This window comes from Ursus arctos, unplaced genomic scaffold (assembly GCF_023065955.2).
Source record: "Ursus arctos isolate Adak ecotype North America unplaced genomic scaffold, UrsArc2.0 scaffold_16, whole genome shotgun sequence".
Lineage (NCBI taxonomy): Eukaryota > Metazoa > Chordata > Mammalia > Carnivora > Ursidae > Ursus > Ursus arctos.
Genome location: NW_026622830.1, coordinates 28,832,664 through 28,850,602, shown reverse-complemented (window position 1 = coordinate 28,850,602; position 17,939 = coordinate 28,832,664). Strand labels below are relative to the sequence as shown.

The 17,939-nt window shown below is 43.6% G+C and overlaps 1 protein-coding gene across 3 annotated transcripts in view; it reads left to right on the top strand.

Annotated features, from left to right (window-relative positions):
* Positions 1-17,939, top strand: part of DNAAF9 (dynein axonemal assembly factor 9) — a 166,574-nt gene that overhangs the window by 103,936 nt on the left and 44,699 nt on the right. For all 3 annotated transcript variants that reach the window (XM_048222196.2, XM_057312636.1, XM_026503087.4), the window contains 5 exons: positions 393-504; positions 1,297-1,367; positions 2,315-2,365; positions 2,935-3,022; positions 14,447-14,550. In XM_048222196.2, the coding sequence (XP_048078153.1) occupies positions 393-504; positions 1,297-1,367; positions 2,315-2,365; positions 2,935-3,022; positions 14,447-14,550 (426 nt within the window). The remainder of the gene's footprint in view (positions 1-392; positions 505-1,296; positions 1,368-2,314; positions 2,366-2,934; positions 3,023-14,446; positions 14,551-17,939) is intronic.

Genomic DNA, 17,939 nt, shown 5'->3' with positions numbered 1-17,939 from the left:
TACACCTTGAGTCTGTTCTGTGGCTACTGCCTGAGATTAAGATTTAAGAATTAAACACCTCCATCTCTGAGAGGCCAGGGCCTCATCACAATTAAGAAGGAAGACTGTTTTTTAGGAAAGATAAGCAATTTGAGGGAATTTATAGAAACATAAAATACTCCTGTGGCCCAAGGGTGTCTCTGATGCAGAAGCAGTTGCAGGGGAGCGTGGATGATACTGAAGTCCACTCCTGGCCCTGAGATGTAGTTCAGAATAACTCGAGTTTTCCTTAGAAATTCTGGAGTATTCTGTGAAAATATGCCTTCGAGCAGTATCTTGTGGTCTGTTTCTTAACAGTCTTTCGAAGTTTAAGACTGACAACTGGCCTAACTCTGTTTTCTCATTTGATGCAGGCTTGTATGACTGTATATGACATTCCTGACTTACTGGGAGGAAGGGGATGCTTAGGGTCTGTGGTCTTCTCAGAATCCTTTTTGACGTCTCAGATCTTGGTTAAAGAAAAGGGTAAGTGTTTATAAAGTCTTTAGAAAGCAAAACTTGAGGTTTTTTTTGTTTTGGCAAAATAAGTTTAGATATAATTTCATAGTTCTTATGTATATATAAATCATAATATATAATAATTCTGCATTATTTTATAATTGTATATAATATATGTTAATTACAATATTATCTTCACACACACACACACATATATATATATGAGAATATGTGAAGCCTTACTGGTAGTCAGGAAGAAGCAATTTGAAATAATAATTAGATCCTTTTTTTTTTTTTTTAAGATTTTATTTATTTATTTGACAGAGAGAGACAGCCAGCGAGAGAGGGAACACAAGCAGGGGGAGTGGGAGAGGAAGAAGCAGGCTTCCCAGTGGAGCAGGGAGCCCGATGCAGGGCTCGATCCCAGGACCCTGGGATCACGCCCTAGGCCGAAGGCAGACGCTTAACGACTGAGCCACCCAGGCGCCCCTAGATCCTTTTTTTAACTCTTGCACTACCTTGATAAAAATTAAAAATATAGATAAAAAGGACTAATTCCCAGGACTCTCCATTTAAATGTGTGTTTCTCTTTGTTGTAAAAAAATTAATAGAGTTAATCACATGGGGAAACCTTCCTCCCTCCCCTCACTAGTCTCCCTGTCCCCAGATGAGGAAGTTTTCAGTTTCTCAGGGCACAAGATTTTGTATACTAATAAGAGGAGCCCTCAATCCTGAGAAAGGGAGAGGTGTTAGTTTTGGGTCCTACAGGGTGGGCTCAGGTAGTGGGCAGTAACTGGCATGTCTGTGGTCTTCCTGCAGATGGCACTGTTACCACAGAAACCAGCTTCATAGTCCTGACAGCCGCCATACCCAGATTCTGCTCCTGGCTGGTTAGTGTCATTCATCCGGTGGAAGTGGACTTAAATGTGGAGAAATCGGGGAGAACATTGAGGAAGAGCCTCTTCATTGGGTCCCTGGTGGGATGTCAAATCCTAAACTAGCTACTGTTCAGGAATGGAAGTTTTTATCTCAGCTCTTTTTCTTTATACAAATGAATCTAGTTTCTTTAACTCTCTCCTTACCTTGGGAAAGTGCCAAAAGAAATAAACTAAGTGATTTGGGTCCCTGTTAAATTATGAAAGGGAGAAATTAAAGCTTCATTTTACAGATGAGGACACTAAGGCTTAGAAATTGACCAGCCTGTCCAAAGTCACACAGATAGTGAGGAGTAGATCATGTGGCTCCCTTCTCTGGTCAGAATGGTTGCTGCTGAGTTTTTACAGCAGAGTCTCTCTACATGTAGATGGGTCCCATCTTCATCAGTGGAAGTTGGTCTAAAACTCTGGTGCCTTGGGACACAGAGAGTATGACAGCAGTGAGTCTAGTAATGGTCTAAGTACCTATTTTTAAAATCTTTATATTCTGTTTCTACAATTCTGATGTGAATAGGGAAGAACAAGAATCATCCTCTAACATGAATACATATAAATGAGAACACATTCAAAATATTTTAATATGTTCTCTTCCTTTATCCTTACAAATAGTTGTTTTTCTCTGAAGTGAAATATAAGGGGAGACTAATACATCATTTCCACATCTTGTAGGCTCATTTAGCTGGACCTCAGGTCCCAGGGAGAGAGAGCCCACCATGGCCTTGGGCTCTGAGCCTTGATGATCAGTAGCCAGCCAGCTCTGCCAGCCATCAGGGCCTGAGAGCACAGGATTTGGTAGAGGGACTGCCCAGTCAGTCTCCTGGAAGTATTGAACATGGGGGAGACCTAGGAGAGTTTTGCCCTTGAAGTAGGAAACTGAAAACTTGCACTTTTTTTGGATACAGGTAGAAGATAATGAAGTAAAATTGTCTGAGAAAACCCAGCAAGCAGTGAAGGTAAGCAGCCTTCTTATCCTCGATGTTAACATTGTATCAAAGTGAAATGTAAACTGTTCATGAAGATAATCTAGAATATTTCATTTTAGGGCTAATCTGAAGAATATCTTCCTCTTTGTCTCAATTCCTGTTTGCATTCTTCCCCTCCCAGCAAAGCTGTAGAAATAACCATTTGATGGGGTACACGGAGGGATTCATTCTGCCATTTTGGCCTTCTGGTGTGTTTTTTTTAAATCTCCCGGTACTATTAAAAGCAGATCTCAGGTTGGCCTAGACATATAGAACTGAGAGGTCAAGGCTTTAGACCAAGGAGAGCTGCCTCCAGTTGCTAGAAATCCACTGGAGCATGAACAAGCAGAACAGGCTTTGGTGTCTGGGCTCGGAGAGGACTTTACAAGTTATAAATGCCAGTAACGTGACAGAGAGCCAGGCAATGCCAGACACATGGAAGAAGCTGGGTCTTTGTGAGGCTGACTAAGCAGCTTGTGTAGACACACAAATGGGCAGGACTTTTGATTCTGTGAAAGTTTACGCTACAAATCGTCTGCTCTTTGTGATTGTTTTTAAAGGGCGATGCCTGTTTCCTGGGTACTTTTCTAACAGGAGGAGAAGGAGCATATCTTTATTCCAGCAATCCACATTCTTGGCCTGAGGAAGGTGAGCCAGCTATTACTTTTTTGTTCTTGACTGTGTCTGGGTCCCTCTTTGCAGGTATTGGCATGCGTGTTGGGATTAGTAATACATCTGATATTTGAAAAGACTTGTTGCTGTAGAAGTGTTTGTTTTCTAGTAGCTTTTCTCCTTTTATCCACCCATTTTGCAGATGAGGAAACTTGTGCTAGGAAGGGATGACCCCAGAACCACAGTCTGGTCCTCTTCTTGCCGCCTGAGGATTGTTCTCAAAATAGGCTCGAGAGGCAGCACATCCAGAAATAGAATTTGTGGACCTAAACAAGTCTGGATTCATTTTCTGTTGCTGTATAACAAATTACCACAAATTTAGTAGCTTAAAACACGCATTTACTATTTCACAGGTCTGTAGGTCAGAAGTCCAGGTAGACTTGGCTGGATTCGTGTTAGGTTCTCTGAAGTTAAGGCATCAGTCAGACTAGGCTCTTATCTGGAGACTCTGGGGAAGACTTCACTCCCAAACGCATCTAGATTATCAGCAGAATTCAGTTCTGTTGGATTGTAGGACTGAGGTCCCCATCTTATTGCTAGCTGTCAGCCAGGACCATACTTAGCTCCTTCTCCCAGAGGTCTCTGCCCTGTGACAGCTTTCTCCCATCTCAGCAATGAAAACCTCCCTTGTGCTGTTGAATCTCTCTTACCCTTCAGATCTGTATAAATTCCTTTTCTATACCAGCCAGAGAAAACTCTGCTTATAAAGAGCTGTTTGTGATTAGAGGAAGCCCACTCAAATAATGTCCCTTTTGCCATATAGCATTACATGAACACAGGAGTACCATCAGAAGATGAAGGTCATGGGAGCTATCTTAAATTTCTTCCTACCACAGTCTACCCTCTGGCCTCCCATTCACGTCCCTCCCACATGCAAAATACAATCACCCCTTCCCAAGGGCCCCATCTCATTATGGTAACAGTTTAAAGTCCTAAATCTCACTAGCTCAAAAATCCGAAATCTCATCGTCAGGATCATCTAAATCAGATGTAGGTAAGGCTCTGGCTTTTAATCCATGAAGTACAACTCCTGAACACAAGGCTTCTCTAGGTGTGGCCCTGTGAAACTAACGAGACAAGTTCTCTGCCCTGCCTTCCCAGCACCCAAGGTGGCCCTGGCATGGGATGACTGTTACAGACATTCAGGTTCAGAAAGGTGGGTGGAAATGGAAAATAAAAAGGAGTCATCAGCCTGAGGTAGCTTTGAAATCCAGCTGGGCAAACTCCAGGGTCCGGATTAGTTTGAAGGCCTGGGAATAGTCCACCATGACTCTTTTATCTCTGCCACCTGGGCTCTTGGTTTCACCCTCTAAACTCTTGGTTTTCCCCTCTAAGCTTGTGGCTACACCTAGGTCATCCTTCCTTTTTCACAAGGTTAGCACTTTGTAGGTGAGTTTTATCAGCCTTCTTCCTGCCAATACCATTTGGGGGTCCAGTAATCTCCTTTGATTTCATACTCTCTCTGTCCCTTTCAGTCCAAGCTGGCAGTATTTCTGCTGACCTAAGATTCTCAAAAACCTTGTTGGTTTTGCGTGGATTTCATGGGGATTCATTCCATGCTCCTTTTTGGTTTCCTCAAAATAACATTTTCTTAGGAGTCCTATTCTTTCCCTGGTTGATATAGCCATTTTGTGGAGGAAGAGTTCTGGCTTACTCCACAGATTTCTCAGCCTCTACTGAGCAAATCCCCTTTCTGGATAATTTGTTCTTCTTGAAAATATTCTGTCCAGGGGCGCCTGGGTGGCTCAGTCGTTAAGCGTCTGCCTTCGGCTCAGGTCATGATCTCAGGATCCTGGGATCGAGCCCTGCATCAGGCTGCCTGCTCAGCGGGGAGTCTGCTTCTCCCTCTCGCTCTGCCTGCTGCTCCCCCTACTTGTGCTTGTTCTCTCTCTCTCTGTCAAATCTTTTAAAAAAAAAAGAAAAGAAAAGAAAATATTCTGTCCAGTGGAAGATTCCTCTCCCTGTTCTCAGATCACTGGTTCAGCTTCTGCTCCTCCATTCAGGGAGGAGACAAAGCACAGGGAGATTTAGGGCTCCACAAAATGCCGGGTAGTAAATAGTAGCATTCGGTATCGCGCCTGTGCTACAGCCCCTGCCTGCATTTGTGCCTCTCCAGATCCAGGTAGAGAAGAGCAGAGTCAGGAACACCTGTTGAAGGCAGGGAGTATGTGACAGTGCTACTAGCCTCGGGGCAAGAGCATAGTGTTTCAGAAGCAGGTTGTAGGGGCGCCTGGGTGGCTCAGTCGTTAAGCGTCTGCCTTGGGCTCGGGGCATGATCCTGGCGTTCTGGGATCGAGCCCCGCATCAGGCTCCTCTGCTGGCAGCCTGCTTCTTCCTCTCCCACTCCCCCTGCTTGTGTTCCCTCTCTCGCTGGCTGTCTCTCTCTCTCTGTCAAATAAATAAATAAAATCTTAAAAAAAAAAAAAAAAAAAAAAGAAGGTTGTAGAGGCAACACAGAGGTGGTTGTGTTCTGTCCTAGTTGAGCCAATTATAATATTTAGCAAGGATATTTGCCAAAATTAGTTTGCACCTTCTTAGCAAAGGGCCTTGTTAGAAAAGTAATCTCACGCTGTATTGAGTTATCCAGCAAGATTCAGTGTTTCTTGAGGTCTCTACACAAAGGGCACAGCGAGGGATTTCTGGAGCCCTATTTGTCACACTCTTGAGAGCACACTCTTAGTTTCTGAAGGAAATGTAGTTTGAAATAGGAGGTGGTTTTCTGAAGCAGGAAAATTAAATAGGAAAAGAGAATTTAAACAGGAATCTCTTCTGGCTGGCTGTTAAGCTTTTTGCCACTTTGGAGCTCAGGTCAAGTGGGGCTTAAAGTTTATACCGCTTAAGGCTCTTTCAAGGAAAAATAACACAAAATGGTTAGGGCTCTTCTGAGGGCCTTGGAAGGGGACTTGGGCAGGTGAGGGGTTGTGAAGCTTAAGTATCATTAGTGTCTTGGTAAATCTGTCTCTACTTGAGTATGATGAGCTTGAAATTCATACGTTCCCATTCCCTAGGGCATTTAAAAAGCTCTTCAGCATGCATTATCTTCATTGAGCTTCATGTCCGTGCCCCGTAGGGGAAAACTTTCCTGAGGTTATAGTGCAAGTTCACAGTAGGTCTGGAGGGTAGTCCAGGTCTTCTGATTCTCAGTCCAGGGTTGGCCCTTCGAACTACATGTAGATAAGAATAGTACTTCCTGGGGCGCCTGGGTGGCACAGCGGTTAGGCGTCTGCCTTCGGCTCAGGGTGTGATCCCGGCGTTATGGGATCGAGCCCCACATCAGGCTCCTCCGCTATGAGCCTGCTTCTTCCTCTCCCACTCCCCCTGCTTGTGTTCCCTCTCTCGCTGGCTGTCTCTATCTCTGTCAAATAAATAAATAAAATCTTTAAAAAAAAAAAAAAAAAAAAGAATAGTACTTCCTTTACTTTGAAATGCTTCCAGCACCGGAACCTTTTTTCTTCCCGAGTTAGTGACTTCTCCTATCACAGGACTTCTTGCTATGCAGCTTCCTATTCATTTATGTCCTTCATGTGCCCTTCTCTTCCCCACCCTGCTGACCTTGGTCAGGCAAGCTGCCCAGCCCCTAATCCTCAGGAGCCCGCTTTAGAGTTTTACCACATATGCCTGTATCCCTAAACAATGTCTTGGTTTTGAGTGTAACACAGATATAATCACACTGTGTGTGTTCTGGGACTTGCTTTTTTTTGCTCACTATTCTTTTCCTAAGATTCATCCGGATTGTTGTGGATGGCTATATAGTTCATTCACTTTCATGGCTCCATGGGATTTCTTTGTATGAAATGTGCTTTTTATTCTTTGGACTGTTGATGGGCATTTGGGGCTTATAGTTTTTTGCTATTGCAGACGGTCCTGTCATGAGCATTCTTGTACATGTCTCCTGGCGCACATGGCACCAGGAAGATGCCTTAAAACACAGCCTTCTTGCTATTAATAACTGACATCTGTTGTCTCAGTCTCCTGACTTTCCTGTTGCATTCTGGCTAGTTGCAGTGGCCGGCGCTGACCTCTCTAGCTAGTCGGTATGTTGGCATTCCCTGAATGTTTGCCGCTTGGTTGCTATCTTTTTTTGAGATCCCTGCCTATAGAATTCTCTGTGCTTTGCCTCAAACAAAGTCAGCCCCTCTCCCTTGTAAGGTTTTTGTACACCATGGAACTGGAAGGGAGGTCAAGAGATTAGCCCCTGGCTGAAACACCAGATTTCCACAGTTCTCACCAAGCTTCAGTAGAATTTCTCAAATAAATGCTTCTCAATTTTATTGTACAACTTTGGTCCATTACCAGAGTCCTTAAATAGTTGTCTTAACAATTAAACCAGTTTCATCACTGTTTTCTGGGGAGAGGATCTGCCAGAATCTTCACAGCCATTTCAGAAGTTCCACCCCTCAGGTTTTGAAAGATATTTTCAGTTGGTAAAGATTCTAGGTCAATAGTTCGTTTCTTTCTTTCTTTCTTTCTTTCTTTCTTTCTTTCTTTCTTTCTTTCTTTCTTCTTTCTTTCTTTTCTTTCTTTTCTTTCTTTCTTTCTTTCTTCTTTCTTTCTTTCTTTTCTTTCTTTTCTTTCTTTTCTTTCTTTTCTTTCTTTTTTCTTTTCTTTCTTTTCTTTCTTTTCTTTCTTTCTTTCTTTCTTTCTTTCTTTCTTTCTTTCTTTCTTTCTTTCTCTCTATCCCATCATGGGGCTTAAACTCATGACCCCAACATCAAGAGTCGCTGACTGTGTCAGTCAGGCACCCCAACGGTTTTCTTCTTTCTGGAAAGATGTTGCTCTCCTCCACTGTCTTCTCGCTTGTACCATTCCTGAGCAGAAATCCACTGCCATCCTTATCTTTGTTCCTTATATAGGAGTTATCTTTTTTTCACTCCACCTGCTTTTGAGATTTTTTTTTTTAAGATTTTTTAAATTTACTACAGAGAGAGTGTGTGTGTGCATGCACGAGTGCGGGGAGGGCAGAGGGAGAGGGAGAGAGAGAATCTCAGACTCCATGCTGAGCATAGAGCCCAACACAGGGCTCGATCTCATGACCCTGAGATCATGACCTCAGCCGAAATCAAGAGTTGGACACTCCGGGACCTCTGGGTGGCTCAGTCGGTTAAGCGTCTGTCTTCAGCTCAGGGTTCTGGGATCGAGTTCCCTGTTGGGCTCCTTGCTTAGCAGGGAGCCTGCTTCGCCCTCTGCCTGCCGCTCCCCCTGCTTGTGTTCTCGTTCTCTGACAAATAAATAAGTAAAATCTTTAAAAAAAAAAAAAAAAAGAGTTGGGCACTCAACCAACTGAGCCACCCAGGCACCCCAATTTTCTTTCTTTCTATCACAAATTTTAATCAATTTTATTTTTATATGAGTTGGTATGTTTTTTTCCATGTTCCTTGTGCTTGGGATTCATTTTGCTTCTTCAATGGATAGATTTAGTTTTCCTCGAATTAGGAGTATGTTTGGCCTCTCGTTTTTTTTTTGTTTTGTTTTTTGTTTTTGTTTTTGGCTTTTCCCCTTCTCCCTCCTGTTCTGGGCCTCCAATTACATATCTTTGCTGTCTGAAATTGCCCCACAGCCCCCTGTTGCTCTGTACAATTATTTTCAGTCTTTTTTCTCATGTGTTTCATTTTGCATAGTTTCTACTTATATGTATTCTAATTTACTAACCACTTCTACATTGTTGTTAGGAGTTTGTTAAATTAACATTTGTGAAGCAGAGCGCAGGGTACTGAATGATGATCCAAGTTCAACAAAAGACCACAAAAGAAATTGAAATAGAGAATTTTATTTCTCACAAGTCCTAGAGGAAGTACAGGACAATGGCATGCCTCGTGCCTGCAGGGCACACAGGAGGGCCAAAGCAGAGTGCAGACAGAAAGTGGCAGGACCTGAGGCACATGCCTTTATTAGGGTTTGTGGGTAGAGTGCTTTGGGTTTCCCAGGCTAAGGCCAGATTGGTCAATTCAAACCAAAAGAGCAGGGTTTTGGTAAGCTCCACAGCGGTTTTCTCTAAGGGTGCACAAAGGGATGGCCTAAGGAGGCAGGGGAGACTTGATCACTGAAGGGCTGTTGGGGAAGTCATGTCAGGAACTTACATCTTTTTGTGTCTCTGCAGGCTGCTACATAGGGCTTGTGTGAGGGGCCAGTGTCATTTTAAGCAACACCCTCCCCTGCCACCAAGGCCGCTTGACCAAACAAAATGTTTGCGGGGGCAGGAATACCCTGGAGTAGCTTAGCTAAACTTCCACAACTGTCTAATGTCATTCATCTCATTCATTGTGTTTTTCTTCTCAGACATTGTATTTTTCATCCATGGAAGTTTGGTTTAGATATTTTTTACATCTTTTGTGTCTCAAGTTAACATGGTTCAGTCTTCTAGCTTCTTGAACATATGGGATACAGTTATAATAATTGTTTTAAGATACTTTTCTTCTAGTTTTATCATCTGGCCTTGCTTTTAAGCTTTGTTAGCCAGGAGACAGAACAGCATTTAATTTAGGGCTAATTTCAACCCACTGCTGAGGCAGAATCCTTCTGCATATTCTACCTGACATCCCTGTGAAGTGTGAGGTTTTCTGCTATGGCTGGTGGGAATGGGCAGAAAGTCTCATTCAAGGTATGGGTTGATGTTCATTGTTTTACATAGGAATATCCAGTTTTTCCAGTACCGTTTATTGAAAAGGCTCTCCTTTTTCTTTGATCTGTCTGTGCACCTTTGTTGAATATCAGTTGACCATGTATTTACTGTTTCCTACAGGCCTCCGTGAATGGTTGACACTCAGGCAGCTCCTTCATTGTCCCTGTAGTGATTTACAGATTGTAGAGTGTTTTTTTCCATTAGGCAGAGACTGTTCGGCAGTGAGAAACAGGGGCACTGGTCCCACTGACACATGGGGCAGTGGACACATCCTGAGAACTCTGGTAACCAAGCTGATTCCTGCCTTCTTATGATGAGAAGACCCAGGCAGCAGTCCTTTGCTATCTGCTGACTTCATTCTAAACCCTCTTGTGTATTCCCTTGTGTCCACATGAAGCTAGTCAAGGACACTTGAGAAAGTCCTCTGCAGCACTGACTGTGAGTGAATTATGCAGCTGCATATTACCTACAGCATGGATGACTCAGGAACAGATGTTGAGAGTAGTAAGCAAGTCACAGAAGGACACATGTATTAAGATTCTATTTACATGAAAACAAAACAGGCAAGACCAAATAATATCTGGTTTATAGATACATTGAAGTATGATAAAACTATATAGAAGTTAGGATGTTGGTTCCCTCTGGGTAGAAGAGAGGGGACCATTGAGGAAGGACATCTGGGAAGCTTCAAAGGTACTAGTAATGCTTGATTTCTGAGGCTGAGTGGTGTGTGTACAGGCATCGGGATCGTGTTGTTACTGTTTTTCTTTAAACCATATGTGTACGTTTCACACACTGTCACACAGAATGAAAATTATCCAGCTGGTGCGTCATATTTCCCCAGCAGAGATAAATGTTCCCTCTTCACACAGGTTGGACCATTGGAGGAGTTTTATTTGTACAGCCAGGTGTCTGAAGGAGGAAAAGCCAAATTCTTCATTGACACTTTGTGTCTTGTTTTGCCCTGAGGGCTCATCCTTCTTTTGGACTCCTGGGCGATGCAGAGGTCAATCAAAGACAACCATGCCTTGGTTCCCTGCTGTTTTTGGGTAGTGAGGGGGAACTTCCTCTTACCTTGGGTTTTTAGACTCACAGAATGGAGAAGGAATGACAGTGGCCTTTCAGTAAGGGCACCAGGGATAAGACAAGGAGCCACAGAGGGGCTCCTGGATGGCTCAGTTGGTTAAGGGTCTGCCTTCGGCTCAGGGCATGATCCTGGAGTTGGGCTGCCTGCTCAGTGGGGAGTTGGCTTTCCCCTCTTCCTCTGCCCCTCTCCGCTGTGCTCTCTCTCTCACTCTCTCTCAAATAAGTAAATAAAATCTTTAAAAAAAAAAAAAAAAAAGACAAGGAGCCAAGGAGATTTCCTCAGGAGTTGGTTACCATGGGCACTGAGAAACTGCAAAGGCACATCCCTTCAGACTGAAGTCTGACAGTCATGAATCCAGAGCGGATACTGGAAGTGTCATCACTTCAAGTGGATTGGGATCTAAGAGACCAGGTAACAGGCACTGGACCACCCAATGAGTCACTTCAGTTATTTCATATGTGCTCTGAGGATAATGAAAGTTACTGCTTCCAGAGCCAGGCTGAGCAGTAGCTGCAACATAAGATAGCTTTTCTGCACCAGTACTAAAATCAGCTTCCATTTACTGAGTTCTTGCTCTGTGCCAGGCCCCATAATGAGTGCTTTTCCAGCACTGCCTTGTGAATTTCTGTCTTCCTCTTTTCCATTTTGTTTCAAAGCTTCAGAGTATAGAGAGAGAGGAAATGCTGGAGATGAACTCTCTAACCTGTGCTGTCTTCTGGAAGCTTTGGAAGGATGTTGTTCAGGAGGCCTTTGAGTGGTACTGGACTTGCTTCTGAGAAGTTTCACGTTAGAGCTGCACAGGTGGAGGGTGAGCCCAGGACCTGGAGGGGAACAGGTAGTAAGCAGCAGTAGGAGAGCAGTTCTTACCTCCTCATACCTTTGTTTTTTTTTGTTTGTTTGTTTTGTTTTTAAAGATTTTATTTATTTATTTGACACAGAGAGACAGCCAGCGAGAGAGGGAACACAAGCAGGGGGAGTGGGAGAGGATGAAGCAGGCTCCTAGCAGAGGAGCCTGATGTGGGGCTCGATCCCAGAATGCCGGGATCACGCCCTAAGCCGAAGGCAGAGGCTTAACAATTGTGCCACCCAGGCGCCCCATTACCTCTTCATACCTTTGACCCCTGTTTTTTCTATAAGCGTTAGATAGAGTTATCTTGTGGCCAGAATTGATGAGGTCATAGTGTGAGGAGAGTGCTGAAAATCTTGTCTGGGCCCTGGGGGAGCTGGTGGAAGAGCTAAGACAGCAGAGGAGGGACTGCAGACAGTACTGTAGGCCTCTTGAGGCTAAGAAGCAGAGAGGGCAGGTCATCAGATTAGCCATTTAGAGAGGGCAGAGGGGAGGAAGCCGGGTGAGAACCAAAGGGAGCCAGATGCCACGACACCTTGGCCTCCTACAGACCTCTGCTTTGTACCTGGCTCCACTGCAAGTAGTTCTGTGCCTTTGGGAGAAACCTCTCTAAGCTGGTGTCTCCCCATCAGAAGTAAGAAGAAGATTACCTCTTCAGATTGTTGGGAAGGCAGAAAGCTCTAATTATATGACATGCTTGGTGCAGTTAGTAAAATTAAACACTGAGCAGAATCTGTTCCTGTCCCTTTTCCTGACAAAACAGATTAAAGCATGTCCCGTCCTGGAAGATCTGCCCTGGATGTGGGTGAGAGGAAAGTCAGCAATTTCTGAAGCAATCGGGGCAGACTAAGGGACTGAGGCTTCAAAGGCTCAGTGACATCAGAGGATGAGATCAGGGAGTGAGGTAGCTAAAAGGCTGATGGGATGCTATAGTCCGAGAGTAGGTTCTGGAGCTGAAGATTTCAGAGGTTGAGATGTTCGGGGTGCTGTTTTACTGCTGTAGCGTTGAGATTGAGAAGTATGGGGTGTGGTCCATCCCCTGATCTCTCAGAAGGGACGGACGTCCTGGCTGTGGAAGAGAAGACTGAGCATGTTCAGAAGCTGTTTGAAATGTTGTGGCATAGAGGAGGGCATAGAGGGGATAAGCAGTGAAGAGAAGAAAGGGCTTGTGTTTCTGAGGGAATGAAAGTATTGTGCCAGCATGGAAGGGAATGGTCTGGGAACAGCCATGAGGAACCTTGGCTTTGATACCGAATGAGGCTGGGTCGTGGGTAACCTCTATTCAAGCAGGCCATAGGGCAAGGCTATGTGCAAAGGCTATGTGCAAAGGAGGTCAGGCTTTACTTGTTAGAGGCTGTGAGGCTTATAGGGCTTGACCCTCAATGCCTTGAACTGGGCTGCTGCTGCCCCAGGTGCTAAGATTAGCATTATTTCTCTCTGACTGGTCATGTAGCTCTTCCATTGATATTCAGGCTCCAAACCTTCCTCTTGTACCTAAAAACTGCCTCCCCCTCCCCCCCTTCTTCCCATGCCTCGTTAACATGCACACACAAGCACACATACTCACTAGGCCTCTCTGCCTCCTGAAACCTCACCTCCTCAGGAAGTCTTCAACTTGAAGTCTCCAAAATTTCTCACCTTGGTCTTTGCTTTTCTTTTCTTTTCTTTTTTTTTTTTTTTAAGATTTTATTTATTTATTTGACAGAGAGAGGCAGCTAGTGAGAGAGGGAACACAAGCAGGGGGAGTGGGAGAGGAAGAAGCAGGCTCCTAGTGGAGAAGCCTAATGTGGGGCTCGATCCCAGAACGCCGGGATCACGCCCTGAGCCGAAGGCAGACGCTTAACGACTGCACCACCCAGGCACCCCTGGCCTTTGCTTTTCTTGTCCTTACAATCTCCAGAGCTTTGGGGCTACCTTCCTAGAGCTACAGCTGGAGGAACCAGTCCCTCTTCTTAAGGCAGTCCTCTGCCTTAGCAGTTAGATATTTATGACAATATTCCCAAGCTTGTGCCTTGAGCTCCAAGAAGTACTTTCTCTCTTCTGCATATGTGAAAACAAAGAAAGAAAGGCTGTTAGAAGAACAGAAAGAATACAGCTTGGACCAGCTCCAGAGAGCAGCTTTATCCTAGAGTCTTATGGGTACTCTGGGTGCTTCATTTAAGTCTCCAAAGCAAGCGCAGTCTTAACACTTGTCATCTTAGCTGTCTATCCTTTCTTTGGTCTACCCCCTAGGGCCCATAATGAGCTATTCTGTATGACCTTGGCCACCCAGGAAACAGCAGCTCTTCTTGGACCTGAATCCTTGAACTGCAGGCCTCCAGTGTCTATAGAATCCCCTATTATCTAACTCAGATGTTCCTTTGCTGGACACAGGGAGCCTTAGGTTCCTTCACTAGTCCTTTACCTGAGACCCTAGTGCTCCTTGCTGCGCTTTAAGTGAGGAATGTGGTCTTTTTGGGGCAAAGCCAGCTTCTGCCAAATATGAGAAAGGGAGTCTGTAAACTCAGTGGTGGAGCAGACATACCCAAAGTCTTTTTCAGTGTGTTTCCCTGGAAGACACCCACAAGTGAACGTGAATTTTGCCTCTCTCCCACAGCGGGTAACTTATTCACTTGTTTTTTCTAATTCTTATGCAAAGACTGTGATGCCTCATTTCGCTCTGAAGCTCCAGGAGTGTACATTGGCTTCCCATGGGCATTGGACTCAGCATAAAAATCGTGTAACTTAAGCAATACAGACACTAGTCTCTCGTTACCAGTGTGATGTGCCCTGGTGTCTACAAGGACATTGGGATATGGCCCCCTGGATCCAGCCCTCCAGCTCTGACCAGCTCTCTTTTCCTTCCAGGGAAAGTGCACTTCTTCTCTAGTGGTCTTCTGTTTTCTCACCGTCATCATGGAAGTGTCGTCCTTTCCAAGGATCACATGAATTCCATTTCATTCTATGATGGGGTAGGTGTTTTATCAGTCCTTGGCTTTGATGTTCAGAAGGATACTCAACACTTCTGAGACAAAAACCAAATAACTTCCTGTCCCTGCTCCACCACCATGGGGCAGGATGTCAGGAACCAACATTGCCCTTGAGGCAGGCAGACAGGGAGTTCATGGAGAGGCCTGTCCACTTGTCAACCTCACTGCTCCGTAACGAGCTTAGCTAAAAAAGAGTTCTGGGTCAGGAGGGCCAACAACTACCCATGCCCAAGTAACTCATCCCAAAGAGGACCAGAAAGTGGGCTGAAGGCCTTAAATGCCCTCCCTCCCGACCAGGGCCACAAAGGCTCACCCACTTAAGAACTGGAAAGAAGCTGTTCCACTAACATTGATGGGGCTCCACTCACCTATTAGCATAAGAAAGAATTAAAGTGAGCCAGAGAGAAGAAAAATGGCTCACTTTCCCCATGAGGGCTCAGCCCCACCCCCTGACACACTCAGACTTCCCCTCCACCTGTGAAATTTCCACCCCCAAAACCTCCTTTAACTTCACCAGTTTATTTAACACTTTCCCCTCCCCTTGCAAGGAGGAAGGCAGCTATGAGTTCTCCCTAGGCTATTCTCTTCTCCTGGCCAAGGCTCATCTCTCAGTATGACATCAGAGTGGTACCAGGCCCTCTACTGTGTTTGGTTTCAGCCTCAAAACCAGCCTGTTTGGGAGTCAAGACAGACTAAGTGAGGTGATATCGTCAGATGGCTCAGAAAATAAGTTCTGTGAACAATTCAGAGAAAATTCTATCTTTCTTCCAAATAGAACCTGCTGCCTTAAAGGGTGTTCCAAAGTGCACGCAGGCCAACAAGACAGAATGGATGGTGGTATTAGATGAAAACTTTGATGAGGGAAGAAAAGGTGAATCTTTCAAGTGCTGGGACAATGAGTTAGCTAACTTGGGGCAGGGGGATGGATTCTTACCTCATATCAAAAATCAAAATTAACTTCTGATAGATTAAAATTAAATATTTTCCAATTTCACAAGAAGAAAGAGGAATATAAAAATGAGTATGTATTAAACTTCCAGGGACAGGAAGACTTGGTAAGCTTAGAAATGATACAAGAAATTCTAAAGGAAAAGTCTGTCAGATTTGACCACTTAAGGATTTTAAATATTTTTGCCAATAATTTAATTTATTGACATATACTTTAAATACAATTAACTGTATCCATTTAAAGTTTTGATAGATGTATACACTCATGAAACCACTGTCACAATCAAGATACAGACAACTTTCACCACCCCTAAAGTTTTCTTTTTTTTTTTTTTTTTTTAAGATTTTTATTTATTTATTCGACAGAGATAGAGACAGCCAGCGAGAGAGGGAACACAAGCAGGGGGAGTGGGAGAGGAAGAAGCAGGCTCATAGCAGAAGAGCCTGATATGGGGCTCGATCCCATAATGCCAGGATCACGCCCGGAGCCGAAGGCAGACACTCAACCACTGTGCCACCCAGGCGCCCCCACCCCCCCTAAAGTTTTCTAATGCCCTTTTGCAGTTCCTCTTTCCCTCCACTTCTGGCTTTCTGTCACTGTAAATCAGTTTGCAGTTCTAAACTGTTATATAAATGGGGGTGCCTGAGGTGGCTCAGTTGGTTAAGCATCTGACTCTTGATTCCAGCTCAGATCATGATCTCAGGGTCCTGGGATGGAGTCCCGTGTTGGGCTCCACAGTCAGCGGGGAGTCTGCCTACAGACCCTCTTCCCCTCCCCCCGCTTACGTGCATACTCTCTCTCTCTCTCAAATAAATCTTTAAACAAAATAAAATAAAATGTTATATAAATGGACATCATACATTCTATACCCTTTTAAGTCTGGCATTTTTCACTCAGTATAATAATTTTTAGATTCATCCATGTTGTTTGTATCAAAAGTCTCCTCCTCTTTATTGCTGAATAGTATTCCATTGTTTGGACATAGCATAAAATTTATCAGGCTAATTTATAATTTGAAACTCTAAAAAGTCTCTCAGAGAATTTATTAAAAAGCAAAAAAATAAACTGGATAAAACATTTTTGGTGATTAAAACAAATGAGTTAATATTTCTTTTCTATGAAGAACTCTATCTTTATTAACATGAGGTTAGTTAACAGATATGTGGAAGTACATCAGAAACAGCCTCACACTACCATATATAACAGAAAATTGGCAAAAAGTTAAAAAAAGGTCCTATTGACAAGGAGAAATGTAGTAAGTAGTATGAATGTCCAGCCATAAGAGTGGCTTTAGAAGATAGTGGGTTGCAGTGTTTGAAAATATTTACAGATAGTTTGTAGCAACTTGGTAGATGCTAATGGTAAATTAAGTTCTAAAAGCAATGTACAGGGGCACCTGGGTGGCTCATTTTAGCGTCTGCCTTCAGCTCGGGTCATGATCCTGGAGTCCTGGGATCGAGCTCCATGTCAGGCTCCTTGCTCAGCAGGGAGCCTGCTTCTCCCTCTCCCTCTGCCCTGCTTGTGCTCTCTCTCTCTCTGTCAAATAAATAATAAATAAGATCTTTAATAGCAAGGTACAGAATTAGAAAAATAAATACAATTTTGCACTGCCTAAAAAAGGGGAAGTCAATAAATGAATAGGAAAAAAGACTAGAAGGAAAACTACTAAAATGTTAGTTGTAGTTGAGTTTAGGCAATGGAACTTTGACTTGATTTTTTAACCTTCTCTATTCTATATTTTATATTTTTTCAAAATTTTAATGAGTGAACATGTATTACTTTAATAGTGAAAAATTAAATGTTAAAAGAACCTTTTCCCTCAGATCAGAACCAAGATTTGCCACTTCTATTCAATGTAGTATGTGAAGTTCTAGCTAGAGCAGTTAGTCAAGAAAAAGAATCAAAAGGCATCTAAAATGGAAAGGAGGAAGTTCTCTCTTCACAGATGACATGGTCTTATATGTAGAAAATCCTATAGATTCCACATAACAAAACTGTTAGAATTAATAAATGGACTCACCAAAGTTGCAGGATACAAAATCGACACAAGAAAATCAGTTGCATACCCTAGCAATGACCAATCTAAAAGTAAGAAAACAATTCCATTTACAGTAACACCAAAAAGAATAAAATACTTAAGAATAAATTTAACCAAAGAGGTGAAAGACTTGCACACAGAAAACTACAAAACATTGCTAGACGAAATTAAAGAAGTTCTAGGGACGCCTGCGTGGCTCAGTCGGTTAAAGCATCTGCCTTTCGCTCAGGTCATGATCCCAGGGTCCTGGGATCGAGTCCCGCATTGGGCTCCCTGCTAGCCTACTTCTCCCTCTGCCTGCTCTGCCTGCTGCTTCCCCTGTTTGTGCTCTCTCTCTGACAGATAAATAAATAAAATCTTTAAAAAATAAAAAATTTTAAAAAA